Source organism: Bubalus bubalis, chromosome 15 (genome assembly GCF_019923935.1).
Source record: "Bubalus bubalis isolate 160015118507 breed Murrah chromosome 15, NDDB_SH_1, whole genome shotgun sequence".
Classification (NCBI taxonomy): Eukaryota; Metazoa; Chordata; class Mammalia; order Artiodactyla; family Bovidae; genus Bubalus; species Bubalus bubalis.
The window spans coordinates 50,535,991-50,559,729 of NC_059171.1; the positions used below are offsets into that span (position 1 = coordinate 50,535,991).

At 39.1% G+C, this 23,739-nt stretch overlaps 1 protein-coding gene across 1 annotated transcript in view; it reads left to right on the top strand.

Moving 5' to 3' along the window:
• CPA6 (carboxypeptidase A6) overlaps positions 1-23,739 on the top strand; it is a 309,275-nt gene that overhangs the window by 218,983 nt on the left and 66,553 nt on the right. The window contains exons 5-7 of the mRNA XM_025265287.3: positions 5,281-5,395; positions 7,496-7,597; positions 10,101-10,205. Of these exons, the coding sequence (XP_025121072.3) occupies positions 5,281-5,395; positions 7,496-7,597; positions 10,101-10,205 (322 nt within the window). The remainder of the gene's footprint in view (positions 1-5,280; positions 5,396-7,495; positions 7,598-10,100; positions 10,206-23,739) is intronic.

A 23,739-nucleotide genomic window follows, 5' to 3' on the forward strand; every position in this document is an offset into this window, starting at 1 on the left:
GAGAAGAGGGAGTTCTCTAAAGAGACTGGAGAATGTAGGAATTTTATTTATGATCAAAGAGAATTCCAGAGAGCACAAAAGCAAAGGATGGGGGGAAGAGATGGAGAGAAAATGAAAAATCTGGGGGGAGAAATGCAGGCTAGTGAATGAGTGAGATGGGAAGGAGTGACTTACTCTTGGTTTGGAACCCAATGATTTTGGCCACAATTGTAAATGACTAAGCAGGTGCTGCTAGTGGTAAAGAACCTGCCTGCCAGTGCAGGAGACACAAAAGATGCAGGTTCCATCTCTGGGTCAGGAAGATCACCTGGAGAAGGAAATGGCAACCCACTCTAGTATTCTTGCCTGGAAAATCCCATGGAGAGGAGCCCGGCCGGCTACAGTCCATGAGGTCGCAGAGAGCCAGACACGACTGAGCACATGCAACCTCTCAAGTACTCCAACTTTTAAGCTAGTGTTTTTACCGCCAGAACTGGCACAGAGATCCCCAGTGAGGCCCAGGAAGGGTTCAAGGCTCTCTCAGTCAAGGGAGAGAGCTCTCGTCTCTGTGAAAGCCTGGGACAGAGGGTTCAATGGGGCAGTAACATCCTTCCCTGGCCCCAGAGATATTTGGCTCTCAGAGCGATAACGCAGCTTTATGAAAGTACTGATGGGCTTTTTGCAGAAAGGTATTTTAGCTGTGCCTCCATAACAGGGCAGAATCACAGCTATGCATAAAACCATTGTTCACAGTGAACACATTTTAGTCACTGCTGTAGCTCTGAAGGCAGGCTTTGATTCTCTGAATGCCTAGCAGGGAAGAGCTTATTTCTATAGGTCCTCAATAAAAAACTCAAATGCCTCATTAATTATTATTTGGAAGAAAAGAATATACCAGTTATTTTAACAAGTCTCTATTTCCATTCAACATAGGTCATGTGGAACTGCTATAGAATAAAATATCACCCTTTATACCACAAATAGAGTTTTAAAAAATGAGAGTTTTAAACCAATGGTCTCCTCCTGGAGAGCAATCATTTAGAATTATTCATTTTGTTGGCATGAAGATAATAATACATAGGTCAATTAAATTCCCCAGGGCTGGTAGGTATAGATCATTCTAATTGAGTTATATTATTGTAGCCTGGGATATTTTCCAAAGATTATAATTTACTCTGTACAACTATACATAATGTATAGATATACTCATCTTTATAGCAGAGATAATGTGGCCTCATGTGTCTGGCCCCTGGGTGATCAACCCCTCTTAACAATATGACCTAGGAAATGATTCCTTTTGCCACAAAAAATTTCAATAATTTTTTAAATTGAATACCTGTTAAAAAAAAATGGTAATGGAATTTCAAAGTTTGACACACACTCACTCCCTTGTCCACCCTAGAAGCTTTGGGAAGGTGATTTTGTACTAAGTGATAATATTACTTGTATATAGTTCTTAATAGATCTAGAAAAAAAAATCTTTGACTATTTCAAAAGGAAAACAACTCAATGAAAATATAATCATATTAAAAAAGCTTGAAACAGTACACTTTGGCATGTTCATTGACTTTTTAAGGAAGTATATGCTACACATTGAGGCTTCCCAGGTGGCACAGTGGTAAAGAATCTGCCTGCCAATGCAAGGATGCAAGAGACGTGGGTTCGATCCCTAGGTCAGGAAGATCCCCTGCAGAAGGAAATGGCAATCCACTCCAGTATTCTTGCCTGGAGTATTCCATGAACAGAGGACCCTGGAGGGCTACAGTCCATGGGGTCACAAAGAATCAGACACAACTGAGCACACACATGATTAGAGTAGAAAGAGTAATCAGCCATAAGGAAACTAAGAAACTACAGCTGTTTTTTTTTTTGTTTTTTTTTTTTAAAGCCATTTGGACCCCATTTCATGGGCCTCTCGTCAATCTGCTGGTTTCCAGTTGGCCACTTTGACAAGAAAAATGGGGCCAGACCTGGTGTGACAGCGTGGCGGTCAGGAAGCTGTTCCCAGGCTACAACTGCTCCCACTCTTGTGACCATTAATTGCCTCTCAAGTCAAGAAGCTGGTGACTGGACCCCAGAGTTCTGAGTCCAGACACCTGACAACCTCTAAACAGTCATGTTTCTGCCACCTCAACATGGTCACACCAGCAAGAGATGGCCTCTGCCCTATTCTTAACTTCCTCTCTTGGCAGGGTTCACAAATTCATACCCAGAACCATAGCTACAATAGATGCTGTTGACCACACCCAGCACAGACACTCAGGAGCAAAGAGGATGCACGGACCAGTCATATTCTAATGCTTTCTTCCATTTTTATTTAATGTGGAAACTGAGAAGACTGAGAACAGTCAGTTTCCAGATTAATTAGCCTAAATTACTGGTTTCCAGATTGTTAGCCTAAATTTGAGCTCAACTATGTATTAAAATCACCTTGTGATCTTTTCATAAAGGCCTGATACCTTTACACAGAGATTCTTGTGTAAGTAAGGCTCAGTGCGGCATATTTTTTTACAGCTCGTGGGTGATTTTTAAAGCAGCCTATCTTGAGAATCACTGGCCTAAATGAATGGATAGATAGCAGAGCTCCAAAGACCAGCTCAATTGAGGGCACCAGGAAATTTTAAAACAAGACTGAGAGCTTAAGTGTTGATTCATCAAAGAAGTTAATACTCAACTAGATTGATTCCACAACCTCAAACTGAAAAACTTCATAATTTTCTTACTTTGGTTACAACACTAGTTAGAAAATATTACAGTAAATCTTGTATAGGAGCAATTATCAATTAGAACTATTCTGATTATTCTCTGAATGGGGATTTCATTATATTATTAGCAATATGTTAAGTCATTTATCGACTGATAATGATAAAGAATTCATTCAGAAGCATGATTTTTCATACTGAAACTCCTGGGAAAATATTAGCTTTTGAAGGGGTACAGTGCCAAACAAACAGATGGACCAGCATCAGAACTTCAGAAATTTTCTGATGATGAATATGAAGAATGACCTTGTGCCTGCTTAGTCGCTTCAGTCGTGTCTGATCTTTGCAATCCCATGAACTGTAGCCCACCAGGGTCCTCTGTCCACGGGATTCTCCAGGCAAGAATACTGGAGTGGGTTGCCATTTCGTTCTCCAGGGGACCTTCCAGACCCAGGGATTGAACTGGCATCTCTTGCATATCCTGCATGGGTAGGGTAGGTTCTTTACCACTGAGCCACCTGGGAAGCCCACTCTTGCCTTAAGGGGAAACAAATTATCTGTGCTTGTTTATGTTTAAAAAGTCTGGAAATAATACAAAAACAGTACACTAGAGCTTCGTTTTGTAAACATTCTGTAAAGGTCTTTATACCTTTGAAAACTTCTGTGTGTTTGTGTGTCTTATGTTTTTAAATTTAAACTTCACAGAGATTCTTCTGTAGTTTGCTGGCTTTGACAAATCTATTTACTACCCACCCCCCACGTCCCCCGCTTAGTTTCCTGAAAGAGATAGAAGTATCCAGGAGAAATGGATAGATGGTACTGGTAAGGGAATCATAGCTGAAGACTGCCTGCAGTAACTGGAATTTGTTGATAGTTTATAACCATCTCAGCTCTAATCAAACTTGCATTTTTCTTGACCACCCCAGATTTGCTCACAACACAAGAAGATGACATTGACAAAGATGTTCATTTGGATCTTTACAGCCACACTGGCAATACTGGAAAATTATTTACCCATACAAAGCTACTTTCATCTATAACTTGTTTCCTTGAGGGAGGAAAGAAAGAACTAATACAGATCATGTTCAGACTGACAATTTAAACTCCACTCATATTTTGAGCCCCAGCAAACAGCTACCAAACAAGTTTACCAACTCTGTGCCATGCCACCTTACCTTGATTTTTGACGTTTCTAAAGTCAAACATTGAAACCAAAAGGACAGTAAGCTGATGATAAATTCCCGATTAAATGCTTTGTCCTCAGTGGGTCCTCAGTAAATAACAAATGAGTAAATCAAAAGGAATGTCCTACACCCAGCATGACCCTAAGTAAATCTACTTCTTTTGTGGAGCAAAAAATTGTCTTGAATTTCTTGAATAAAGTGGCTTTCATGGGTCAGCTTTGAAAGTCATTTAAAGATGCCATTATATGTTGCTTTAATAGCCCTGAAACCACCAAGCAACAAGTTCTTTGGAATATAAAATAAGAAAGCAAAGTTTTTGGTTTTCTTTTTTTTTTTAGCTACCTGTCCAGCCCAGGAAAATCAGTGAGAGGCTCTTTAACATCTTTAAGTAAATAAATGAGCACCTTGTTACTTCATGGTGCTCTAACTGGTGGAGGTGAGCGAGCACTGGGGGAACTAGCCATATTTAGCTTGGACATCTCATCGAGGATATCAATGACTGCCGCTGGAGCTATTCCACACATTTCAGTGACCCTGGAATCCCCGACCCTGGCCACAGCCTTCAGTTCCCAAGAGCATTCGCTTTGCTTACCTGAACTTGTCTTCTCTTGGCATCCTTGATGCTGTCAGGCAGTAAAAGTAGCTTTTTCTGACTCTGGTTGTTTCTTCTGTTTCCTCTTGAAGCTGGCAGCTTCTTCTTTCCCTTTTCTGAGCTCTGGGTCAAGTGTGCTAGGTAATGACATAAGGAAAGTCTTTCAGTGACAAAAGGCACAGAAACAGAAACAGATAGAAACAGCTGAAAAGGAGGCTGCAGCAAGGGAGTGAAGGAGCTTGTCTTGCTTCATTTCTCAAAATGTTGCACTAGATTGAGTCTGTTTTGAGTTCACATTCCAAGTTCAAATTCTGGCTTTGCATCACTAGCGGAATGACTATTGGCAAGTTCTTAACCCTTTTGAGGCTTGGTCTCCCCATTTGCAAAGTGGAAATAACCATATGAGGTAGGTTTTATTAACTCAGTTGATGTATGTATTGGGATGGCCAAAAGGTTCATTCAGGTTTTTCTGTATGATGTTATGGAAAAACACGAACAAACCTTTTGGCCAAGCCAATAAAATACACAGCACAGTGCCTCCCACCTGGTAGGTGCCCAGCAAATATAAGTGTTCCCATCATTCCATTCTTGTAGCTACTCCATCAATGGTGGTTATTATTAGTATCATTATTACTTGGGAACATCTGTTCTGTAATTTTACATTTAATATTCATTATACCATTTATCTAAGAATTGTTATTTTCTGAAAAAGAACATCTTCCCCACATTTGGTATTTTTAGAAATGTCAGTCCTGGTTTTCTTTTGACTCATTTTTATATTTTCTCCATTTAATTGTAATCATGTCTATCATTTTAAATCCAGGATCCTCATAGAAGATCTTCAGAAAGTACTGGAAAAGGGAAGCAGTTTGCCAGCCTGGAGAAGTCGAAGATCCCTCTCTGGATATAATTATGAAGTTTATCACTCCTTAGAAGAAGTATGTAATCAAAGGACTTTTTGTGGCTTTTTTTCAAGTGCCTCTTTATCATTCAGGTCTCAGGACTGGGGAGAAGCATAGGGACACAGGCAGAAGTTATGTGAAGAATATTTAAGCTCTTACAATGTCCAGGCACCTCAGTTCTCTTCCATTAAGCATTTTGTCTGAGAAGTATATACGAGAAGTAGCAAAATAATTTTAATTTCACGTGCTTTACCCAACCCACCCCTACAATGGCCAGGAGAAGTGCAATGGAAGAATGTGGTAATGCTGCTGTATAGTCAGCCCTTGGTATCCAAAGGACATTGGGTGCAGGACTCCCTGTGGATTCCAGAATTGTGGATACTCAAGTCCTCGTGTACCACAGCATGGTACAGTCAGCCCTCAGAATCCACCAATTCAGCATCCAAAGATATGGAGGGCCAACTGTAATAACAGTAATAAACACCCTAACTGGAAATCCATGGAATGTAGAGCTAGCCAGAGTTTGAGGGCAATGGTTTGGCTGAGCAGTGGAGTGAATTTTGATGTTGGCCCCATACCCTCTGCAAATTTGAGTCCCCCAAGGCCAAATGGCATGTGTGGCTCCTCAGAGCCTGTTAGCTTGCTGTTACTTATTTTATCTGGAAAACATAGGGACCCATCCCACTGCTGCTACTGTACATCTGGGCAACAACTAGTTATTCTTCAAATCTCAGTTTGTGCAAGAAGACAGCTGGTTCTACTCTCCCAGATGGGCCAGAACTCCCTGTCCCAGCCCCAGCGTATTACCTGCACCCATGGTACATGGATGTGATACCTAACATAATTTTTAATTATGACTAAGTACTTGATTAATGCCTTCCTCTCCTAATAAGCTGCAAGGGCCCTGGGGGCTGGCCATTGCTTTCTTGTTCACCATTGTATCTCCAGTGTCAAGCAGAGACTTCCAAATAGAGGGTCGTTGACAGAATGAATAAATGAATGAGTACATACATTTTTTCATTCTTCCCCTGAATTCTGAATTGAGCAAAGGAATGCCAGTCATAGAAGTAATGAGATCCTGTTATATTCTTAAGAGAATGTTTGGTTCTCTTGATAATGACTTTCAAAATTACGTCCACATATTTTATGTTTTTAATATACTTTGGAGAAGCTTGGAGTTAGCAGCAATGGAAAGGATTTAGATAACCTGACACATTAAAGTGCTATTAACATGCACTAGAAAAAGGTCAAAATTTTAAAATATATTAATATAGATAAGTACATATACATGTGTGTGTGTTGAGTTGCTCAGTCTTACATACATATATGTAAATATATGTGTGTACATGTGCTCATTAGACTAAACAGCAATAGAAAAAAAGGAAAATATGAGTACTTTCCAAATATTTTTTTTAGACTCTTACACATCTTGAAACAGTGGGACACTTTTTTTTGTGACTTCCTTCCTCCTCTATTGGGCTTTTAAGTCAGAAATGTTACCCATCTTTCTAAATACCTTATTTATCTACCTCAAATATACCTTTTCCTGATGCCAGATAAATGTGTGTGAATGGATCAGTGTCAGCATATTGCTATCACTGGGGAAATTATTCATGGTATGCCCTCAGATGTGTGGCTGGGTAGACTAAATCTTAAATGCAAAAGATAATGCCTTTTTCTTAGCATCTTCTGTTCAGTGGTAAATTACAATATATAGGACTTAAACACCTTCGAATAGTTGGGATGGTTTTTCTGAAGCTTATTTCTTTCTTTTCCTCTTAAACACTTGGAGATGAAAGAAATAAATTTTTATTTTTAAAAAAGAATCCAGAATACATTGATTAACTTTCTGTAAAATTTTGCCATTAAGATGTTAATGACAAATAGTAGTAGAAAGGTATGCTTTAAAAAGGGAACAATATGAAGACAAAGCAGCTATATATGAGAGCAGAAAACAAAGTGTAATTTTTAGTATCCTGAAGAAAATTAAGACTACAAAATTGGTTTTTCATTAAATTTTATACTACATACATGCTTTTTGAGTTCCAAGACCTATTGTCTTTTTGTTACCTTTTGTTTATTAAAAGCTCCATAATTGTGTGAGTCTAATATGGTTTTTAATTTATTTGCTTTTAGATTCAAAATTGGATGCATCATTTGAATAAAACACATTCAGGTCTCATTCACATGTTCTCTATTGGAAAATCATATGAGGGAAGATCTCTTTATGTTTTAAAGGTAAAAAAAATAAAAATTAGCAACTGAATATTTACTATTCATCTTTTTCAGCTTTGACTTATAAGGAAAAGAAGCAAAATGGTATTTCATAGTGTCTCGTATTTAACATCATCTGGTAATTTAAGACTGGTGGCTTAGATAGTAAAGAATCTGCCTACAAACAAGAGACCCGGGTTTGATCCCTGGGTGCGGAAGATACCCTGGAGAAGGGAATGGCAACTCATCCCAGTATCCAGGCTGGATAATCCCACAGACAGAGGAACCCGGTGGGCTGTCAGTCCATGGGGTTGTAAGGTGTCAGACATGATTGAGTGACTAACACTTTCACTTTTTTCCCAGTAATTTAAGAAAAAATATTTTTTCCCTTAAGTTTTTGAGCCATATTTAATTTTTGCCATTTGAGTATTCCAAAGAATACTATTTCTAACTTATTCAGAGTGACTGATGAACTTCAAAAATAATGACCTTCAAAATTATTTGTGGGTTGGTGCTGCTTACAATGAACACATGCAAAACTATACAAATGTGTCAGAAGGTGTACATCACTCCCAGCCCTTGAGCCTGCATTCTCTTCCAGCTACTCACCTGTAGCTCTCCATTCCTTCTCAGCCAAACATCTTAAAAGATTTTCCTACATCACTGTCTCTTACTTCCTCACCAACCATTCAGACCCTGGACTCCCTGACCTTTGCCCCGACAACGACTCTAGAACTTCTGCATGACTTCCCATCTCATAGCATCCTCTTCCCTTGTCCTTTCTATACGTGCTGGTGACCCCAGGGTTCTCTCCCCAGATGTGCTCTCTGTCTACCTACTGTCTCAGAAGCACATCCACCACATGGTTTCAGTGATCATTCCAGACTTACCTGTTCAGTGGACTCTGCTCTCTAGAGCTGGGCATCCTCATCTCAACATTCACCAAAGCACCTCAGACTCACGATGACACCACAGTCTCCAGATCAGGAAACATGAACCACCCCAAATTCCTCTTCCTTATTCTAACCACTTCAAATCTAACATGAAGAACTGACAAATTTTTTTTTCTTCTATCTTCTGGATTTATCACAACCTCTCCTCTTTTCCTCACTGCTGTTGACCTAGGCTTGTTTCTGGATCTATTCTCCCTGGACTATTACAATCATGGCTTCAGGACTGAACTTCCTCATGAGTCCCCATCCTCTCATCCTCTAACCTAACTATACACACACACCCACACCCCTCCCATAGAATACAGGATGAAGCCTTATCTGTATGTCATATCCAGGAATGTCATCTGTCTCTTGCCTCTGTGTCAGCTTCATCTCCCTTCTTTCCTCAGACCTTAGAAGCAGTGGTTCAAACATGGTGTGCTCAGCTTCTCTTCCAAGCTTGAGGTAGATGTCTTCTTTCACTTGTCTGCCAAGCCAGCTTCAAGTCTTACTCTCCTACTCAAAGTCTTTCTCTTCTGAGAAGCCCTCGTTTGTTCCACAGGCAAATGACACATAGCACCCAATGTCCCCAAAGTAACTCCTGCATATTCACATTATAGTGATGAATTGCTGGTATCTCGGCCCTCTCCACTACCATATAAATTCCTCATCTTCTTTTCTCAGAATCTCCAAGGCCAAGCACCATGTCTGATATTTAAAAGGATTTCTTGAAGTGTTAGTATAAGTTGAGTGAATTAATGAATGAGTGAAAACTAGATCTCCCATCAATGTCAAAAGCCACCTACTAATTAGTGGGTAAGAAACCATGTTATAGATGAAATTTATATAACAAGATTATAAAGAAAAGTTTATTGCTTGATTCTACAAATCAAATTGTTTTGTGTTTCCTTTATGTACTGTAATAAAATTTGACTTTGTCTTACTACAAGACATAGCTATTTCTTTAATAGATATTGCTTGGGAATATTTCTGTTACCTTGCCTGGGGAGGGGGGTTGAGAAAAAGAGGGCAAGGACAAGGAAAAGGAAGGGGAAAATTCAGCTTCTTACTTAACCGCCACATACTATATTAAAATGGAATGTGTGTGTGCTAAGTCGCTTCAGTCATGTCCAACTCTTTGCAACCCTATGGACTGGGGACCTCCAGGCTCCACTGTCCTTGGGATTCTCCAAGCAAAAGTACTGGAATGGATTGCCATTCCCTCCTCCAGGGGATCTTCCCGACCCAAGGATCGAACCTGCATCTCTCACATCTCTTGCTTTGGCAAGCAGGTTCTTCACCACTGGCACCACCTGGGAAGCCCTAAAATGGAGAAGCACACCTATTTAACCAAATGCCTTTTCCTTATGTATTTTCCACTTCTTTGATTTGTAATTAAGGCAATAAATTTACAGTTTCTGCATAAACAAGCCTGGACTTCTGAAATCGATAGGCACTCTCTTTGTCTTTTTTATGGGTTACCTAATGAACCCAACTCTAGTGAAGTATTATGGTGAAACCATATTAAATTATGCAGGTCAGTGAATCCAAAAATAAAAGCTTGCTTTGGTAACTATGAATACTCTTGTTTTCAGCTGGGCAGAAGATCACGAGCTTACAAAAGAGCTGTCTGGATGGACTGTGGCATTCATGCAAGAGAATGGATTGGCCCTGCCTTCTGTCAGTGGTTTGTAAAAGAAGTAAGTTAAACCCATTATGCAGTATCCATTTGAGCTAGCCAGTGTTTTTATTCTGCTTAAGGAACAAAACTGGGAATGTGAAGCGAGTGATACCTGAAAATAACACCATAATTTTGTGGGTTGCTTTTATGTTTATGAAGGCCTCTCAAAACCCTGGCTTATCTTCACCTCTGCCCTTGGAGACTGGAATTACCAACCCTCATTAAAGAGAAAGAACTTGAGATTCAGAGTGTTTATGAATTTATGACAAATTAGGAACCAACCATAGGAGCTGATATATGACAAAACGCTAAAAATTCAATGTATGGTGTTCCAAAACAGTTTCTCATGTGATATTCAGCATGGAATATTCTACATGACTTTTGTTCTCCTTCAAAATGATCCCACATAAGCTATAGCAATAAAGAGATGCCCTCCTGCTATGGATCTGTGATTTAGACACCCAAGACCTTTAGCATTTGTAGATGTAACATTCGCTGTTTCAGTGCTTTTCAGTGACTAATGGTTGGTGACTCATAGTGGTTTCTCATTTTCTGGAGGCTTCATTTAAGCCATAAGCCCTATGAGGCTAGTATATTGAATATGTTCTTATCCCAAGAGTGGGTCAGCTTCATGGGCTAACATCTTAATACGTTCTGATATCTTTCTATTGTCAAGAATGTAATGACTTTCATGGTTTTCTTTTTCAGTTTGACTTCTTAGTGTTTTGTTTTTTTTTAAAGACTCCTAAAAGAAAACAAACTACTAGTACAGGTAATAAAAGTGAAAAAGTCTAAGGAAAGGAGGTTCTAAGCCAGAAAATAACCCTAAAAATTATTTATGGAAAACCATTAATGATACAAGATAGTGAAATATTTCAGTTATATTTCACTATGTTTTATGGGAAAGTGACCTAGTGCATTTGTGATTTTGAAGACTCCCCTAGTCTTAGAAAATATGCCTTACAAATGTCAGTGATGTACTAAATTTGTAAAATCTGCTTCTCCACCACTACCAAGCCCACACAAGTATCCATTTTATAATGTAATAATAAAATTTTCAAAGTATTCCCACTCAGTGTATTCAGCAATTCATATTCTCTTAAAATACCATTTTATCCAGTAGGACAAATGCAAAAGCTAACAAACTGTTAACCCTAGCATCTTGTATAAATATCCATTATATACATATAACATTTTCTACTGTCTTAAGTTTCAAAAATGAAAAGGGAATAAATGGTTAAGAACAGAACATCTTGGTCTCCCACATTGCAGGCAGATTCTTACTGTCTGAGCCACCAAGTAAGCCCCAAACATGTGTTCAGTTCAGTTCAGTTGCTCAGTCATGTCTGACTCTTTGTGACCCCATGAATCACAGCACGCCAGGCCTCCCTATCCATCACCAACTCTCAGAGTTCACTCAAACTCGCGTCCATCAAGTCAGTGATGCCATCCAGCCATCTCATCCTCTGTCGTCCCCTTCTCCTCCTGCCGCCAATCCCTCCCAGCATCAGAGTCTTTTCCAATGAGTCAACTCTTCGCATGAGGTGGCCAAAGTACTGGAGTTTCAGCTTTAGCATCATTCCTTCCAAAGAACAACCAGGCCTGATCTCCTTTAGAATGGACTGGTTGGATCTCCTTGCAGTCCAAGGGACTCTCAAGAGTCTTCTCCAACACCACAGTTCAAAAGCATCAATTCTTCGGCGCTCAGCTTTCTTCACAGTTCAACTCTTGCATCCATACATGACTACTGGAAAAACCATAGCCTTGACTAGACAGACCTTTGTTGGCAAAGTAATGTCTCTGCTTTTGAATATGTATACATAAGATAAATTCCTACACGTGTACTTGTTAGGTCAAAGGGCATGTGATTTTTATTTTTATTTTAAGGAGTATTCTAAAATTGCCTTGAGATTGGATATAGCATACTCACAGCAATATGTAAGAGCACCTCTTTCTTTACTCTTTATATTTAGTGTATTATCAAACTTGTTATATTTTGGCATTTGTCAGGTGAAAATATGATATTTTGACAGAGCTTTAATTAACTTTCCTCTCATTAAATATGATTTTGTTTTATATTAAAAAAAAAAAGAACAGAACATCTATTGTTTATAGACTATGGTCCTTCCCAGGTGGTGCTAGTGGTAAAGAACCCAGCTGCCAATGCAAGAGACGTAAGAGACATGGATTGGATCCCTGGGTCAGGAAGATCCCCTGAAGAAGGGCACAGCAACCCACTCCAGTATTCTTGCCTGGAGAATCCCATGGACAAAGGAGCCTGGTGGGCTACAGCCCATAGGGTAGCACAGAGTCAAACACAACTGGAGCGATTTAGCACACATGCGTGCATGGTCCTGTGTGTTATTATAAAACATAAAATATATCTTCCAAACATTTAGTCTCACCCTCACATGTGCAGCCTTTTTATAGCATCTAAACTTAATTTGTCCATGTGGTAATTGTCTCTCTTCTTATACCAGTGCCGAGGGCAGAGCCTATCTTATTCATTGCCAAATCCCTAGCACCTAGAACACCATCTGGCACTTAATAATACTTTAGTTATCTGTGAATAAATGGGGATAATGAGAATTCAGTGGTTATGATAATGAGAAATATCTGGGAGATGACTTGCAATTCATCTCCTAAGGATATGAATGGTACTACCTGGACTTTGCAGTGTGCAATATGTATAGCCATACATGACAGCCCTAGAACCCAAGCTAAATTGAGTCCCAAAGAGTTGATGCTTTTGAACTGTGGTGTCGGAGAAGACTCTTGAGAGTCCCTTGGACTTCAAAGAAATCAAACCAGTCCATCCTAAAGGAAATCAGTCCTGAATATTCATTGGAAGGACTGATTCTGAAGCTGAAGCTCCAGTACTTGGGCCACCTGATGCAAAGAACTGACTCTTTTGAAAAGACCCTGATGCTGTGAAAGATTGAAGGCAGGAGGTGAAGGGGACGACAAAGGATGAGATGGTTGGATGGCATCACCAACTCGATGGACATGAGTTTGAGTAAGCTTCTAGAGTTGGTAATGGGCAGGGAAGACTGGCATGCTGCACTCCATGGGGTTGCAAAGAGTCAGACATGACTGAGTGACTGAACTAAACTGAATTTTTGCTCTCTCTTTTTTGGTGCTTTTCCCCAAATTCAGCAGCTTAAAACAGCAAACATTGATTACTTTCTAGTTTCTGTGGGTCACAATCCAGGTGCAGCTTAGCCAAGTGCCTCAGGTAAGTCAAGGTGTCAGCTGGAGATTGGGCCATCTCAGGCTTGTGTGGGGAATCTGTATCTGAGAGCTCAGTCGCGTGACTGTCGGCAGCTTCCATTTTCACTGGCTGTGAGCCAGAGATATTAGTTCCCCATCACATGGGCATCACCACAGGACAGCTCACAACCCAGCACGTGGCTACCCTCAGAAAAGATGAGGCGGAGAAAGAGCGAGCAGCCCAAGATGGAAGCCACAGTTTCTTTTAACCTAATTTCAGAAGTGATATCCTATCACTTTTTCATATTCTGTCCATTGGAATACATCACTAGGTCCAGACTGGATTCAAGGGGAGGGCATTAGACAAGAGCACAAGTGCCAAGAAGTGAGAATCACTGGGGGCCACCTGGCACCTTAGAGGCTGCCAGCCGTACCCGGTGGGACTTTCCCGTAGCCATCACTGTAATGTTTGCATCCTTACTTCAACATGAACTGGAAGAAAGCTCATCAAGCCTTTTAAGTTCCTGCTAGAACAGCAGATGGCACAGAGGTTACGTAAACACATGTAGTAGTCAGACAGCCCTGGGTTGAAATGCCAGCTCTGCCATTTACTAGCTGTGTGATCTTGGTGGGCAAGTCATAATCATAATCATAATATGTGACACACTCGGTTATTGGGAGGATTCAATTATACAATGTTTATAAGAGACAAGAGTGCTTGGCATATAATAAGCAGTTAATAAAATCAATTCATTTGTAATAGGAGTAGTATCAGCAAGTTGATATTTTAAAATGACCAGAGCATCTTTAGAAAGAAAGTCAGCAAGGATATGAAAAAACTTACCACCAACAACCAACAGGATCTAAATCACATTTATGGATCACCCAACCAACAACAGCAGAATATGCATTCTTTTCGAGCGCCTGCAGAACATACTGGGGCTTTACCCCAGCTCAGCTGGTAAAGAACCTGCCTGCCAATGCAAGAGACGCAAGAGATACAGGTTCAATCCCTTGGTTGGGAAGATTCCCTGAAGAAGGAAAATGGTAACACACTCTAGTATTCTTGTCTGGGAAATCCCATGGATAGATGAACCTGGTGGGTATGTCCATAGGGTCTCAAATAATTGAACACAACTGAACACACACACAGAACATATACCAAGATATTCCATATCACACACCAAGAAACAAATCTCAACAAATTTAAAGGAAGTGAAATCATACAGACTGTGTTTTCTGACCACAAGGAAATCAAACTAGATATTGATAATAGAAAGATAACCTCCAAACACTGAGAAATTAAGATGCCTCTGAATTACCTATAAGTTAAGGATACAATCTCAAGGGAAATTTAAAAAGTAAATTGCACTGAATGAACATGAAAATACATACAGCATGTTAAAATCTGTGGTACACATCTAAAACAATGCTATGAGGGAAATTTATAGCACTTAAATGTATACATTAAAAAAGAGGGAAATTCTCAAAACAATAAGCTCTCAACTCAAGGACCTAGAAAAAGAGAAAATAAAGGCAAAGCAAGAAGAAGGAGGTAATAAGGATAAGAGTAAAAATCAATGAAACTGAAAACAGAAAATCGTTAGAGAAATCAGTGAAACAAGGAGCTAGTTCTTGAAAAAATCAGTGAAATCAACAAAGTTCTAGCAAGAGAGACAGAAAAAGACAGAACATAAATATTACCAACTTAGGAATGAAAGATATGATTACAGACCCTGCAGATATCAAAAGGATAATAAAAGAATACTATGAATAACTCTACACATATAAATTTGACAACTTAGGCAAAAATATACCAGTAAATAGAAAAACACAAACTTTCACAACTCATCCATTATGCAACAGGCAAGTTGAATATCCCTACTACTATTAAAGACAGTGAATTCATAATTTTAAAATTCAAAAAGAAGAATAAATCTCCCTACCCAGATGGTTGCACTAAAGAATTCTACCAAATGTTTAAAGAAGAATAATACCAATTCTACACACTCACTTTCACAAAATAGGAGCAAACATTTTCAATTCATTTTATAAAGTTAGTATTTCCCTAGTACCAAAATCAGACAGAGACAGTAGGAAAAAAAAAAAAAAACAACTAGAAAATAGATTCAGAAATCCTTAACAAAATATTTCCAAATAGAATTTACCAATCTATAAAAATAATTCTGCATCACAAGCAAGTGAGGTTTATTTCAGAGACCCAAACCTGGCTTAATATTTGAAATTCAATCAATGTAATCTACAATACGGAGAAGGCAATGGCACCCCACTCCAGTACTCTTGCCTGGAAAATCCCATGGAGGGAGGAGCCTGGTAGGCTGCAATCCATGAGGTCGCTAAGAGTCGGACACGACTGAGCAACTTCACTTTCACTTTTCACTTTCATGCATTGGAGAAGGAAATGGCAGCCCACTCCAGTGTTCTTGCCTGGAGAATCCCAGGGACGGGGGAGCCTGGTGGGCTGCCGTCTATGGGGTCACGCAGAGTCGGACACGACTGAAGTGACTTAGCATAGCATAGCATAGCAATCTACCATACTAACTAGCTAAAGAAGAGAGTCTATTTAATCTTATCAATTGATATAGAAAAATACCTTGACAAAATTTAATAGACATTCATAATAAAAACTCCCAGAAAAGCAGATATAGAGTGGAACTTCCTCAACTTTATAAAAACTATCTATGAAAATCATATTGCAAACATTATACTTAGTGGTAGATAAGCAAATGCTTCCTCCTAGGATCAAGAACAAGGTAAGGATGTCCACTCTCACCACTCCTAATTAACATAGTGCTGAAAGTTCTAGTCAGTAGAAGAGGAAGAAATAAAAGACATACAGATCTGAAAGGAATGAATAAAATTTTTCTATTCATTAATGACATGATTGTCTACATAGAAAATCCCAAGGAATCCACAGGAAAATAGAAGTAACAAGTAAGATCACAGGACACAAGATAAACATACAAAAATCAACTGTATTTTATATACTAGCAGTGAATATGTGGATGCTGAAATTAAAAACACATAATTTATAATTACTCAACAAATGAAATAAACTTAGGCATAAATCTCACAAAACAAGTATAGGAATTATGTGCTGAAAACTATAAAACACTGATCAAAAAAAAATCTAAATATATAGAGACATGCCATATTCATGGACTGGAAGTTCAATATAGAAAAATATCAGTTCTCTCCAATTGATATCAATGTTTAACATAATTCCTATAAAAATTCCAGTAAGACTTTTTGTAGATATAGGTGAAATTATTCTAAAATTTATATGAAAAGGCAAAGGAACCAGAAGAGTTAAAACTATTTTGTTAAAGAATAATTTTACTCAACTTCAAGGTACGTAGCTACAATAATCAAAAGTATATAGTACTGGTGGAGGGACAGACAGAAAAATGGAACTGGAGACTCAGATACAGATCTACAAAATGTGCCCGGGTGATTTTCAATAAAGATGTAAAAGCAATTCAGTGAAGGAAAGACTTGCTTTTCAACAAATGGTGCTGGAGCAAGTGGACTTCCATAGGCAAATAAATGAATTCCAACCTAAGTCTCATTTCTTGCACAAAAATTAACTCAAAGTGGATCATAGACGTAAATGGAAAATGTAAGTTTATAAAAACTTTTTTTTAAAAAAATAGGAAAAAAACCTTCAGGATCTAAAACTAGGCAAAAAGTTCTTAGACTTGACACCAATTGCAAGCTCCATATAAGGAAAAGTTGATAAACATTATCAAGCATAATCAAAATTTAAAATTTTACTGTGTGAAAGACCCTGTTAAGAGGATAAAAAAGACAAGCTACAAACTTTGCCACATATCTGATAAACGACTCCTATTTGGAGAATATAAACTCAAAACTTGACAATAAGAAAGCAAGTAATCCAATTAGAAAATGGGCAAGAGCATGAAGAGACATTTCACCAGAGAGTATACAGATGGCCAAAAAAAAAAAGCCCAGAAAAAAAGATGCCATTAGTGCAATTCAAATTAAAACCACAATGAGTATCACTAGACACCCATCAGAATAGCTAAAATTACATACACACACACCCCTGGAGGTACAGGGAGGGACTGACTCACCAACCAGTGCTGGGGACGATGGGGAAAAACTGGATCACTCACACACTGCTAGTGAGAATGTAAAATGGTGGAGTTACTCTTGAAAACAGTTAACACTTTCATTTAAAACTAGACTTGCCATCTGCAAACAGTGAGAGTTTTACTTCTTCTTTTTCAATTTGGATTCCTTTTATTTCTTTTTCTGCTCTGATTGCTGTGGCCAAAACTTCCAAAACTATGTTGAATAGTTATGATGAAAGTGGGCACCCTTGTCTTGTTCCTGACTTTAGAGGAAATGCTTTCAATTTTTCGCCATTGAGGATAATGTTTGCTATGGGTTTGTCATATATAGCTTTTATTATGTTGAGGTATGTTCCTTCTATTCCTGCTTTCTGGAGAGTTTTTATCATAGATGGATGTTGAATTTTGTCAAAGGCTTTCTCTGCATCTATTGAGATAATCATATGGTTATTTTTTTTTTCAATTTGTTAATGTGGTGTATTACATTGATTGATTTGCGGATATTGAAGAATCCTTGCATCCCTGGGATAAAGCCCACTTGGTCATGGTGTATGATCTTTTTAATGTGTTGTTGGATTCTGATTGCTAGAATTTTGTTAAGGATTTTTGCATCTATGTTCATCAGTGATATTGGCCTGTAGTTTTCTTTTTTTGTGGGATCTTTGTCAGGTTTTGGTATTAGGGTGATGGTGGCCTCATAGAATGAGTTTGGAAGTTTACCTTCCTCTGCAATTTTCTGGAAGAGTTTGAGCAGGATAGGTGTTAGCTCTTCTCTAAATTTTTGGTAGAATTCAGCTGTGAAGCCATCTGGACCTGGGCTTTTGTTTGCTGGAAGATTTCTGATTACAGTTTCAATTTCCGTGCTTGTGATGGGTCTGTTAAGATTTTCTATTTCTTCCTGGTCCAGTTTTGGAAAGTTATACTTTTCTAAGAATTTGTCCATTTCTTCCACGTTGTCCATTTTATTGGCATATAATTGTTGATAGTAGTCTCTTATGATCCTTTGTATTTCTGTGTTGTCTGTTGTGATCTCTCCATTTTCATTTCTGATTTTATTGATTTGATTTTTCTCCCTTTGTTTCTTGATGAGTCTGGCTAATGGTTTGTCAATTTTATTTATCCTTTCAAAAACCAGCTTTTGGCTTTGTTGATTTTTGCTATGGTCTCTTTTGTTTCTTTTGCATTTATTTCTGCTCTAATTTTTAAGGTTTATTTCCTTCTACTAACCCTGGGGTTCTTCATTTCTTCCTTTTCTAGTTGCTTTAGGTGTAGGGTTAGGTTATTTATTTGACTTTTTTCTTGTTTCTTGAGGTATACCCCAATGTTCATCGCAGCACTGTTTATAATAGCCAGGACATGGAAGCAACCTAGATGTCCATCAGCAGATGAATGGATAAGAAAGCTCTGGTACATATACACAATGCAGTATTACTCAGCCATTAAAAAGAATACATTTGAATCAGTTCTAATGAGGTGGATGAAACTGGAGCCTATTATACAGAGTGAAGTAAGCCAGAAAGAAAAACACCAATACAGTATACTAACGCATATATATGGAATTTAGAAAGATGGTAACAACAACCCTGTGTACGAGACAGCAAGAGAGACACTGATGTATAGAACAGTCTTATGGACTCTGTGGGAGAGGGAGAGGGTGGGAAGATTTGGGAGAATGGCATTGAAACATGTAAAATATCATGTATGAAACAAGTTGCCAGTCCAGGTTTGATGCACGATACTGGATGCTTGGGGCTAGTGCACTGGGACGACCAAGAGGGATGGTATGGGGAGGGAGGAGGGAGGAGGGTTCAGGATGGGGAACACATGTATACCTGTGGCAGATTCATTTTGATATTTGGCAAAACTAATACAATTTTGTAAAGTTTAAAAATAAAATAAAATTTAAAAAAATAAAAAATAAAAATAAATAAATAAATAAAACTAGACTTGCAAATATAATCAGTTCAGTTCAGTCGCTGTCGTGTCTGGCTCTTTGCGACCCCATGAACTGCAGCATGCCACGCCTCCCTGTCCATCACCAACTCCCAAAGTTCATTCAAACCCATGTCCATTGAGTCAGTGATGCCATCCAACCATCTCATCCTCTGTCGTCCTCTTCTCCTCCTGCCCTCAATCTTTCCCCGCATCAAGGTCTTTTCAAATGAGTCAGGTCTTTGCATCAGGTGGCCAAAGTATTGGAGTTTCAGCTTCTACTATCATATAACCCAGTAATTGCACTCTTGGCATTCATCCCAGAGAAATTAAAACTTATGTTCACTCAAAAACTGTATACAAATGTTTCCAGCAGCTTTATCTGTAATAGCCAAAAACTGGAAACAATCCAGATACCCTTCAATGGGCAAGTGGTTAAACAAACTAGTACATGCATACCATGGAAAACTACTCAGCAAAAAAAGGAACTATGGAAACACACAACATGAATGAATCTCCAGAAAATTATGCTGAATGAAAAACTAGTCCCAAATACATATATACTTTAGGATCTCCTTTATAGGATGTTCTTGACTCAAATAGACAGCATATTAAAAAGCAGAGAAATTACTTTGCTGACAAAAGTCTGTCTAGTCAAAGCGATTGTTTTTCCAGTAGTCATGTATGGATATGAGAGTTGGACTCACATAAAGAAAGCTGAGCACCAAAGAACTGATGCTTTTGAACTGTGGTGTTGGAGAAGACTCTTGAGAGTCCCTTGGACTGCAAGGAGATCCAACCAGTCCATTTAAAGGAAATCAGTCCTGAATATTCATTGGAAGGACTAATGCTGAAGCTGAAGCTCCAATACTTTGGCCACCTGATGCAAAGAATTGACTCATTGGAAAAGACCCTGATGCTGGGAAAGATTGAAGGCAGGAGGAGAAGGGGACAACAGAGGATAAGATGATTGGATGGCATCACCAACTCAATGGACATGAGTTTGAGCAAACTCCAGGAGTTGGTGATGTACAGACAAGCCTGGCATGCTGTGGTTCATGGGGTCACAAGTTGGACATAATTGAGGGACTGAACAACAACAAATATGGATTTAAACTGCAAGGGTCCACTCATACACAGATTTTTTTCAACAAATACGTAGCACAGCTGTACATGATCCTTGGTTGGTTGAACCCAGGGATGTGGAACACTAGATACAGAGGACCAATTGTAAAGTCATATGTGGATTTTTTTTTCTGGCCATACCGTGTGGCATGTGGGATCTTAGTTTCCTGATAGGGATTGCACCTGTGTTCCTTGCACTGGAAACATGGAGTCTTAAACATTGGACCTCCCGGGAAGTCACATATATGGATTTTCCACTGCTTTTGGAGGGTCAGCACCCCAGTCCCCATGTTGTTTAAGGTTCAACTGTATAGAAATGGATAACAGATTAGTGTTTTCTGGGGATTAAAGAAAGGAAAATGGATGTGGCTATAATAGGGCAATCATGAGGGGTCCTTGTTGTGATGGCAAGGTTCTGTATCTTGACTGTGTCCATTTCAGTACACTAGTTGGGATATTATACTATAGTTTTATAAGATATTGCCATTGGGGGAAGTGGGTCCAGGGTACAAGGGATTTCTCTGTATTAATTCTTATATGTGAATTTGTAATCTCTGTCCATGGAATTTTCCAGGAAAGAATACTGGAATGGGTAGCCATTCCCTTCAACAAGGGATCTTCCTGACCCAGGAACCAAACCTGGGTCTCCCGCATTGCAGGCAGATTCTTTACCATCTGAGCCACCAGGGAAGCCCCATGTGAATCTATATCTATCTCAAAATGTTAAATGTATTGTAAAAAGAGTAACCAGGTCTCCGTACTCCTGGGTTCCATTCTCTTTGGAACCAGGTACTGTTTTCCTTTCTGGGCAGTCAGAAGCCAAGTTCATTCTTGCTCCTTCCTCTCGCTATGTATAAACCTCATCAACTGACCCTGACTCACTCCACCATGGACACCAGGAGTATTGGCTGTGGCTGTGACTGTCCCTCTCAGCCAGCTTGCCTCTCCCATGTCAGGCCCTGGGAGCCACTTCCACTGCTGCTGCCTACTCCAGTTTAGTAGATGAGTCCCTGAGTGTCTTGGACACACAAAGCTTAGAAAACAATGACAGAGAAGCAAACTACCTGGCTTGATTCACGGGTGAGATGGCCTTGATTATTTTAGTTTAAAAACTGCTCAAGCGAATTCACTATCTCAACACATAACTGATAACTGTATTCATTATCTCAACAAATAACTGCTGGCTGGCAGATGTTTTTAAAATGCAAAATGCATGATAAGATTGTGGGTTTTATCTTTTAAATTGAAAATCTTTTAATTATGTTGAAAAATAGAGAGCTATCACTTTCAATTTCAATACCTGTCACTTCTTTTTTTTATAGTATTCATATTATAAATTTTTTATATCTTATTAATATAAGCAAAATAAAGAAAACCAATGGAGGTATGCTCGGGTTACAAAATCTTTCTCTTTTTCAATGCTTCTTTATACCAGGTTAACAGAACCATTATTAATGTTATATTTATAGTACAGCAGATAGCTCAGTTGGTTAAGAATCCACCTGCAATGCAGAAGACCCCAATTCAATTCCTGGGCCAGGAAGATCCACCAGAGAAGGGATAGGCTACCCACTCCAGTATTCTTGGGCTTCCCTTGTGGCTCAGCTGGTAAAAAATCTTGCCGCAATGCGGGAAACCTGGGTTTGATCCCTGGGTTGGGAAGATCCCCTGGAGAAGGGGACAGCGACCCACTCCAGTATTCCGGCCTGGAGAATTCCATGGACTACAGTCCATGGGGTAGCAAAGAGTTGGACATGACTGAGTGGCTTTCACTTCATTGGTATTACTACACTTCAGGGGTATACTTTGGCCACCTGATGTGAAGAGCTGACTCATTAGAAAAGACCCTGATTCCAGTGTCCAAAAGACATTGGAAGGACTGAGAGCAGGAGCAGAAGTTGGCAACAGAGGGTAAGACAGTTGGATGGCATCACTGGACATGAGTTTGAGCAAACTCCAGGAGATAGTGAAGGACAGGGAAGCCTGGCGTGCTGCAGTCCATGGGGTCGCAAAGTCAGACAAAACTTAACAACTGAACACAACAACTGGTTTTGGATGGAGGAAGCCAAGGGGAAAAAACATGGTAGATGTACTACTGAAATGTGTATCAAAGATGTCACTTCACCATGAATCCAAAAAGGAATTTTAAGAAACACTATCTTTTGCTGATAAAGTTTTCTTAAATTTGTCATGGGCCAAGAGGGATGATACAGATACTAAATTCATCAAAGAAAGAAAACTAGAACAGATTAAGAAAGGGAAAGAAACAGAGGTAAATATATAGAACTTGGAAGTTACCTGTGTGCAAAAGTGAACAGCTACTACTTACAGATGAATAAGAGACTTAAATGGGCTTCCCTAGTGGCTCAGCGGTAAAGAATCTGCCTGCAATGCATGATCAAACCTGGGTTTGATCCCTGGGTTGGGAAGATCCCCTGGAAGAAGGCACGGCAACCCACTCCAGTATTCTTTCCTGGAGAATTCTGTGGATAGAGGAGGCTGATGGGCTACAGTCCATGGGTTGCAAAGAGTCAGACATGACTGAACAACTAAGCATGGCACAAGAGACTTAAATATGAGGACACAGGGCAGGGAACAAAGAAAATAGAGAGCTAAGCAAGACTTATAAAAAGGAACACTCACAAAGCTTAAAAGTAATGGAGTTAAAAATAAAATTGCAAAGGAAACTAACAAGTTAAAAATAGTTAAAAACCGTTTAGCACTTCCTCAAAAAGTAAACACATAGTTACTCATGCAACCCCCAAATTCCACTCCTGTATATATAACCAAGAACAATGAAAACATATATCCACACAGAAATGTGTACAGGAATGTTCACAGCAAAATTTTCCTAATAGCTAAAACAATGGAAGCAACTCAGAGGTCCATCAACTGATGGATAAACAAAATATGGTAGATGCATGCAATGGAATATTATTCAACCATAATAAAGTACAATGCAAACCACAACATGGATGAACCTTGAAACATGTTATGTGAAATAAACCAGAAGTAAAAGGCCATATATTGTATCATTCCATATATATGAAATGTCAAGAACAGGCAAATCCATAGAAACAGGAAGTAGATTAGTGGTTGCCAGAGGATGCAGGGAGAGGGGAATTGGGAATGACTACTAACAGGTACCATGTTTCTTTTGGGGGGTGATGG